The sequence below is a fragment of the Mizuhopecten yessoensis genome, unplaced genomic scaffold (assembly GCF_002113885.1).
Source record: "Mizuhopecten yessoensis strain PY_sf001 unplaced genomic scaffold, ASM211388v2 scaffold10909, whole genome shotgun sequence".
Classification (NCBI taxonomy): Eukaryota; Metazoa; Mollusca; class Bivalvia; order Pectinida; family Pectinidae; genus Mizuhopecten; species Mizuhopecten yessoensis.
In genome coordinates this window covers 248,298-256,853 of record NW_018408782.1, presented here as the reverse complement: position 1 = coordinate 256,853, position 8,556 = coordinate 248,298, and the positions used below count along the sequence as shown (strand labels likewise).

Sequence of the window (8,556 nt, the reverse complement as noted above, 5' to 3'; positions counted from 1 at the left end):
ACAACACAGGTAAACGGCACAGTGATCGTACACAGCACATGTATACGCGAACAGCACGATATTGTTACATGATGACAATCTAATACTGGCTATAGATTTTTTATATATATTATCAAGAGGTTTCAGTAAATAATATTGCATGCAAAAATGATCAATTAGATGTTTGTATAGGTCACCTCTGGCAGCATTTATAATTCTTGCTCTCATTTCCTGGGTGTAACCATCTTTAAATCGTTGTTCTACTACTTTGTACATATTTCCATTTATAGCATTACTAGTCCAAAAGTAAGATAAACCAAGTTTATCTAGTTCTTGTTTAATATTGTTTATCCAATCATCATTCATTATTAATCGCTCTTCTAAACATGTGGCCAATATACAATTTTTGGATTCTTTTAATTTTAACCAGTATTTTATAACTTTTAACTTTCTATTTATGTAACGTGACTGTCTACCAAGCTCGTAATATACAAAATCAGTACCTGTACTTTTTTTGACACCAAGCAATCGTTTACAAAACCCAGAATGGAGCTATCAGGGGTGGCCTTAGCTCAGCCGGGGTGCACTACCCCTCACCGGTACTTCACGTTACGCCCCCTGGGCATCCCCATTTCAGTAAAGCCAGAGCACACGCCTGTACTGGTAGGTCGTCTACTGTAAGATGAGACTGCGCATGACAGGCAGGCGAACGGACGTCTCAGGTATATTCTCTGATTCGTTTTTGATATTTTGAGCATTCTACGGACATTTACTTTATGGAAACTGGACAATTAACAGACTGAGTGGTTCTGAATGTATTGGAAAAGATAATTATGTGATGTGATTGGCAGTAAACGCAAAAGGAGCAAAAGTGCCACTACAGGTATCCCCCCACCCGAAAAAGTATACGTTCGGCAAATGGCTGCCCCGACCCCCACCCGGATACTGTCGTCAGTAATTGCGGACGTCCATGGCTCGCTGTATGGTCGTTATGACCAACACAACATTGTAGCGAATGGGAGTGGTTATTGTGATGGCTATTATTATAGTGGTCAGTATTCAACGATGTCGGCAACCGGTATCATACCGAGACCTGTTACATGTACATGCATGTCGCCTAGCACGTTCGGAGTGTCGCTTAGGCTTTATAGTACACGTACCCGTACACCGAGGTAGCCCTCCATTACACGGATAGCCGGTTCGATTTGCCTCTTCTCAAACCGGAAGTAGAGAGGTGGAAGATCTTCTGAATCGAACGAGATTTAGGAAAACAAACATGGCGTCTGATGGCGATATTGTGGCAGCTGTAATGTGCCTGGATGACGATGTTGAAGATTTTCAGCTATGTGGATTGACTACGATGAATACCGTTGTAATCGGGATTATGACAATGCCATTGTAAGAAAAATGTTTTATATTAACCCACTTTAGAAGCGCCATATATCTTAATAATAAATGTGTAAATTTAGTTGTCGATTCTACTTACATGTAAGGCCTAGCTACTGATAAGGTTTAAGGCCCCCTATCCATAAAAGTATATGTCAGTGTAATTGCTTTCAGAACTCAATTAGCTTTACGTTTACAGTGTTTGTTTTCATTTACAGGCGGAGAGATTTGCCTCGAATCGAAAACTATGTGGAAGAAGTGGTACCAAAATACAGCCCTGATTCTTTCAGAACCTTTTTTAGAGTTTCTAGGAGTACTTTTGAGACAATTGCAACTAACATAGCAGCTTATCCAGAATTGCATCCACGGCAACCAAATGCAGGACGGCCACAAATTTCAATAGAAAAAGATCTGTTGATGGGTTTATGGTATCTTGGCTCGCAAGAGACGGTCAGGTCTATTGCAGACAGATTTGACGTATCACTATCAACCTTCAACGACCACAACAGGAGACTTCTGGATGTGTTTACTTTGCACCTGAAAACAAAATTCATCTCGTGGCCTGCTCGTGCTGATTACAGAGCAATTATAGACAACTTTCAACAAATGAAAGGATTCCCAGATGTACTTGGTGCCATCGACGGTACACATATCCGTATTAAACCACCACATGAACATGCTCCAGATTACATAAATCGCAAAAAATTTCATTCCATCTTACTTCAAGGAGTGTGCAGAGAAAACAGAATGTTCACAGATATAAATGTGGGCTGGCCTGGCCGTGTACATGACGCCCGAGTTTTAAAAAATTCCCAGATATGGTTAAATGGTCCTGTGTTTTGTGGTAGACATCATCTACTGGGAGATGGAGCATATCCATGCAAGCATTGGCTATTAACACCATACAGAGACAATGGACACCTCCAGCGTGATATGGTTAAGTACAACAGGGCTTTGTCAGGTACCAGAGTTGTTATCGAGAACACTTTTGGAATACTCAAAGGGCGATTTCGGCGCTTGCAGTTTGTTGACATGGTTGATAATGGATATATCTGCAAAGTTATAGTGACAGCTTGCATATTGCACAATATGTGCATTCTAGAAGGCGATGAACTTGAAGACCATTTTGAGGATGATATTGTACCCCCTGTACCCATTCCACAAGGACAGTTGTTTCAAAACGATGCAGAAGGACCTCTGAAGAGATTACAGATAACCAACCAGCTTGCTAATATGTAACTTCATAGTCTACACATGGCAAACTAATTAATAACTACTAAATTCATAAGTGAAAACAAAGAAAAAATATTGGATTTCACATTTATTTTTCCTGGACTGGAAATTTAAAACATAATAATTAACAATAACAGTAACAAAAATAAAATGTAATGAACAATAAACAAATTGGACAAAACAATGGACTAGGTACCATAATTAGATGTATAATATCTAAATGTATAGAAAATGTAATAATACTTATGGAATAAATTGTAAATCTCAATTCTTGTTTAATTTGTGAATTTTAGCAAGGTACAAATTTAGTGACATTGAATGGATGAATAATGGACTTTAAAATTGTAAAAAATAATACATTACTTAACAAAATACATGTATTCATATCAGACAATTTGTCTAATCCCAACACATTCACTGCTATTTGGTGTTAAGATTAGACAGGTTTCACTCAACTTAAGACTTGTTATGTATTTGTTCCATTAAAATTGCATGAAGCCTACTTGGACAAAAGAACTAAAAACAAAAACTTAAATGTATTGTTTGGTTTGAAAAAAAAACATGTAGTAACTGTGAAGACAGGTCTTTGACACATCTAGAGCTATAGAGTGTAACAATTAAGAACAATTGAACTGTAGCAATAATTCCTTGCTGGCTAATAATTAAATTTGTAGAAGCCTACCATGGTCTCCTGGCTTTGCTACAGATACAAAGAGCACAGGGTAAATTTAAGATTTTCAACACTTAACACTTACTAAAAGTAATAACAAAGTAAACTGGATAGAAAACTTGCTGTTTAACATAACCACATGGAGTCATTACATAATCAACAATGGTTATATGTTCAACTTTGTAGACTACAGACTTATTTCCAAATCTTTTTTTTTGAATTTTGAACATTTCAATAATCTGCCTCAAAATTGAAAGGCATCATACAATATGCCTGTAGACTTTTGTTCAACAGTCTTTTGGGAATTCGGTCTAAAATTGCATGCCCAAAGCACACTCTGCCACAATACAAATTTAATATAGATGCCCAACCTTCAATATCCTGTGAAGGAGTGATGCAGATTGCTTTTAGTTCTTTGAGACTGACCAAAAGTCTTTGTAAACATGCTGGTGATACAGATGTTAAGGTATTTTCCACATGCAAGTACACAAGAGTATTAGACAGATTTTCAGACAAATGAATGAACACACTCTCATCAACTTGCGGCAATGATGAAATTTCAAGGTGTTTGAGATGAACACAAAGGCCTAAATTTTGCTGAATGTCTGAAACTGGTATATGAATATTCTGTGCTCCCTTAATTTTCAGGCTTTCCAATTTTTTCATTTCTGGCAAAAATGATAGAGATGAAACAAGTTTAGCATCAATATTTAGATATACACAGTTCACAGACATTGCAAGACAACCTGCACAGATATATGGATTCCATGAGATACGATGCATACATATGGATGTATATAAATGCCAGAGCATTGGGTTGAATGTAATACTTTTTAATGTCTTGTTGACACAAGCTACATTTTGCAGATCTTCAATGTCCAAAAATGACAAAATTTTTGTCAAAATTTCAGGTGGAATGACTTGAAAAACTTGACCTGAAAATACACATTAATGAAATTTGATAATGATGAATACTACAGCATATTAGAAATATAACATTCATACCACTGAAAGTTATGTCTATGAAAATATATAGAATTTGTATTTCCTATCTTAATTTAGCATGGTTCAACCAGATTAACCTGTTTTAACAAAAAGAAGAGGCTCAAAAGGCTTGTATCACACATCCTGACTAGCATGAAATAACTCATTTTGCATTTATGTAGGTGGGTTATATTTTTTTTAGCAATTCAATTTTGAGTTTTCAATTGTTATCTTTTTGTTTGATTGCATCGATGAGGCTTTTGAAAACATTCATTTTTTCATCATGCATTGTTTTTTGAACTTTTTGTCTCTCCTCATTTTTTCTGTCTTCTTTTTCTACATATTCCTTTAGAAAGCCAATGACATCGGGGGAGCTTCGAACTCTCTTCCTTTTGAGTGTTTTCTCTTTCTCACCTTTCTCATCAGATTCACCATCAGGTTCACTGGGTTCATTTGGTTGTGTACTGGGTTCACCTGAGTCAATTATCGTCACTGGGTTCATGTCGTGTCTTTCCCCAAGTACCTGTGACATTTCCTCCTCAAACTCAAATGTTTTGCTACCCTGTCCAGTCTTGTTTTGGTTAGTAATGTGTTTCCTGTATGCTGATACTAGAGTCTTCCATCGACCCTCTACCTGTGCTGCGGAGAAGCCTGGTGTCTTTTCAGTAAGGGCATTCAATTCTCGTGTAATTTCTTCCCATAAGGATTTATTCCTATATTTGGCACTATTAAATTTGTCTTTCCTCTCTGAATACATCGCAATCAATGCCAAACTTTCATTAGTACTGAACAGCTTGGAACTAGGTTGGGATATAACAGGTGGTATGTCCGGAAGGTCAGTTGCTGGTATGTCCGGAAGGTCAGTTGCTGGTAGGTCTGGAAGGTCACTGGCTGGTAGGTCTGGAAGGTCATTTGCAACTGGTATGTCTGGAAGGTCAGCATCTATAAAATACATATACAGTTGCAAATCAATAGAAAAGAAATCAGCAAAAAGTCCTTGAAACAGTATTCCATTTCCTTACATTTGCCTTAAAATTATTTCATATTTGTAAACATAACTGACAAATGGTCAAATGAGGAATAGTTTGCCAAGAAATAACAGGAACCACTATTTATATTTAAAACTTAAATTTTGTTATCAATTTTCGTGTCATGGATAATAGATGCTGTGCATGCATCTATTAATTGATATTATTATAAATTTAGTTACCTTCGGCTTCGTCCAATTTTGCCTCCTGTCCACTTGACATGGCAGCAATCATCTTTAAAGTGGCTGGATCTATTATAAACAAACAATAAAGGTTTCTTATAGACATAATTTTAGTATTTTCTTAGCTATAGTTCATTTTCCCCATTGGATGGTGTCTTTTTGTTCATTCTTTATAAATATAAACTTTTATTTATTTTACAACAATTATGAAACAAGTTATTTAACTTATATTAATCACTCTAGATCTTGTTGGCTTAGATGTTTGTGCGCGAGAAGTTTTTGTGTGGGAGGAAACCGGAGAACCCGGAGGAAACCCATATGGTCGAGTAGGTGACCCCATACCTTTTTACGTCCGATCGGGGAATCGAACCCCGACTGCCTTGGTGAAAGGCAAGTGCACTATCCACTGCACCACCCGACCATTCTTTACTCTCCTTGGTCAAAAATCTGTTCATATCACATGTTAAAATGTTTCCTCTTCGTTAAATAATCATATACTTTAGCAAAATGGTTACAGTGCAAGATTGGAGATTTTATCATGATTACTTACCACGCCTTTGTATGGCTGCCATTGTCGCTCGGTCGACTTTAATTACGGTATGGTGATTGCCATTTTTTACAACTACTTCACTCCTGAAAATAAAAGTGAACAGTAGAATTCCAAAGAAACACAAAAGACCAATCTGACTGATTTAATAGTCAACACACAGGGTCTTGGCAAATATTACGACCCGAACGTGTCAACAAATGTTGCTCTAGTATATAATAAACGACAGAGTATATATATGTGCATGATACAGTACAGTAGGCCTACGACAAACCGTCTTACAAACATCCATTTAAATCAGCCTTCATATGATTTATAAGATAGTACTCCAACAATATTACATTATTGTACAAGGCGAGAAATTTCTGATGGCCACCGTGTAATGATATTAACAAAAATTCAAATAAAAAAGCTGGGGGGACTTATAGCTACATGTAGCACAGGGGCATGTATCGATATTATTTTTAAAAGATCAGTACTATGTGTGGTACCAGCGTGTATATATATTGACAATATATATACACGCTGGTACCACACATAGTACTGATCTTTTAAAAATAATATCGATACATGCCCCTGTGCATGTAGCTGAAGTAAACAGGATTGAAAAACGGGTCAGACTCCTGCGATGGCATTAGTAATGCTAATCACTCCTGCGATGGCATTAGTAATGCTAATCAGCTGCTAATATACTTACCAGAATTAAGATTATTTCTTCATTTAAGCATATTTTAACGTTATTTATGATACTTTGTGTAAAAATGGCATTGTCATTGAAAGAAATTGAGTAAATTTCCTACTAATCTCTTTTCTTAAGCGTTTGCTCACCTGTTGTCTGCCATGTTTTTTCCTCTGCTGATTTTCGTCTTCCACGTGCTGGCTGGAAGCGACAGAAGAACTTCCGAGTAGATAAGAGGTCAAATCGAACGCACAGAAGACGCATCTTCCATAATCGGAAGTCTTCTGTTGTGCAAATCGAACCCGCTAGGACATTACCCAAACAGCTCTCCTATACTGCCGCCCCCCGAAAATTTAATGAAAGACAACAACGACTTCAAAATAATATCCTGAAACTAAAGACGCATTCGATGAAATATATAACCTGCACCTGCTGTTCTCGGGAATTCCGGATAATGAGGGTCATATTGAAAACACTGAAACTGTTCTTAGATCATTTATTCAGGATCAATTACAAGTAGATAATGCCGACGGCATATCATTCGACAACGTACACCGCCTGAGACAGCGACGTGACGGCAAACCTCGTAGCATAATTGCCAAATTTGCCAACTTCAATGACCTGGAACGAGTCCTCAAATAAGCTCCTATCAAGCTCAAGATAAACCGGAGTTTAGTGTTTAGCGGCAATACCCTCCTGAAATTGCCCAAAGACGAGCCGTTTTGTAACCAATAATGAGGGAACAAAAGCGCCGTGGCAATAGGGCTACCCTCAGTTACGACACATTGTAAGTCAATGGGGAACCCTATAGAGTGGTTTTTTTTCATTATGTAGTAATTTATTTACATTATGTACCTTCGCGCTGAAGTATTAAAGATTTCCTCTTATCCCTCTTGTCACAATGGATGGTTCCGTTTACCGATGTATTGTGCATGCCCCAGATGTCAAAATGGCGGCGGAGGTTGAGGCGATTCCGGTAGACATTTTCGCGAATGTTACTGCGATTATCATCGGAATTGTCATGTAGGAAAATTACAGACGTTAAAAGGCAAACATGTTGACCGTGGATTCACGACAGAAATGCAATGGTTGGCAGCGTATTAATTGGCAAACTACACAAACTCACGGAGCCACGCTGACGGCGTAGCCTGAATCCTGCGTCATACGAAGGTAAATGGCATGTCACTTTAGCGGGGTAATAGCAACAATACCTATTGGTTACTAAAACTATGGCAACTTGTGTCGACATGATGATAAGACGTGAACCCATAGGTATGGTGCCTTATATATGACATTTCGTTTTTTCGCTTTGTCGTCCGCGAAATAACGCCAAGCGAAATAACGAAATAACGAAAAGACGAAAACCCGCCAAAGCGCCAAAGCTAAATAACGAAAAGACGAAAACCCGCCAAAGCGAAATAACGAAATACTCCGGACATTAACTCGAGTTGACATTTCCTGTTGTCTGAAATATTAATGAGGAAATATAGACAACCGGAAACTTTTGGACCCCACCGTTGTTTCCGTCTCTGCCCCTAGTATTAACTCGTTGATGGAGGCATTTCGTCATCCACTTCATTTTGAATGGACAAAGTCTAACGAACGGGGGGACCTACATTCCGATGTCTTCAAGATGCAATTAAAACTTTGTTTACCTTGTCCTCCATGTTAGACCAAAAGCAGGACGGACAGCTCCGTTAGTTGTAGCGATTGTTTAAGATCCCCGATGTACACGACAGTACTATGTACGCGTGTGAGAAAGGGTTGGAGGAGTGAAACACTGCTGGGGTGGGTCACACGAATACAGTTTATAAAAGGCGTTTGTAAAAAAATACAATCCAAACATCTCTATATTTGCTAATGGTAAA

The 8,556-nt window shown here is 37.8% G+C and overlaps 2 protein-coding genes across 3 annotated transcripts; one reads left to right on the top strand and one right to left on the bottom strand.

Moving 5' to 3' along the window:
• The first annotated feature begins 1,179 nt into the window (after nt 1-1,179).
• LOC110463451 (protein ANTAGONIST OF LIKE HETEROCHROMATIN PROTEIN 1-like) lies at nt 1,180-2,627 on the top strand. The gene is made up of 2 exons (XM_021518063.1): nt 1,180-1,377; nt 1,584-2,627. The coding sequence occupies exons 1-2, from the start codon at nt 1,256-1,258 to the stop codon at nt 2,602-2,604; spliced, it is 1,143 nt and encodes a 380-aa protein (XP_021373738.1). The 5' UTR covers nt 1,180-1,255; the 3' UTR covers nt 2,605-2,627.
• Nucleotides 2,628-3,478: 851 nt separating this feature from the next.
• Nucleotides 3,479-6,990, bottom strand: LOC110463450. 2 transcript variants are annotated; one of them, XM_021518061.1, is made up of 5 exons: nt 6,838-6,990; nt 6,013-6,095; nt 5,463-5,531; nt 4,667-5,194; nt 3,479-4,203 (listed from the first exon to the last, which is right to left on the bottom strand). In XM_021518061.1, exons 1-5 carry the CDS (start codon nt 6,849-6,851, stop codon nt 3,500-3,502), a joined length of 1,398 nt encoding a protein of 465 aa, XP_021373736.1. In that variant the 5' UTR covers nt 6,852-6,990; the 3' UTR covers nt 3,479-3,499. The 2 variants fall into 2 exon arrangements, with proteins under 2 accessions (XP_021373736.1, XP_021373737.1); XM_021518062.1 differs by having other exon boundaries at nt 4,113-5,194.
• Nucleotides 6,991-8,556: the final 1,566 nt, after the last annotated feature.

What these genes read in the sequence shown, in the direction of transcription:
- LOC110463451 (XM_021518063.1), top strand. Translation starts at nt 1,256, where the DNA reads ATGGCGTCTGATGGCGATATTGTGGCAGCTGTAATGTGCCTGGATGAC. An exon ending in GGGATTATGACAATGCCATT is followed by an intron (nt 1,378 to 1,583) that starts GTAAGAAAAATG and finishes TTTCATTTACAG; the next exon opens with GCGGAGAGATTTGCCTCGAA.
- LOC110463450 (XM_021518061.1), bottom strand. An exon ending in GGCAGCCATACAAAGGCGTG is followed by an intron (nt 5,532 to 6,012) that starts GTAAGTAATCAT and finishes TGTTTATAATAG; the next exon opens with ATCCAGCCACTTTAAAGATG. An exon ending in AAAATTGGACGAAGCCGAAG is followed by an intron (nt 5,195 to 5,462) that starts GTAACTAAATTT and finishes TGTATTTTATAG; the next exon opens with ATGCTGACCTTCCAGACATA.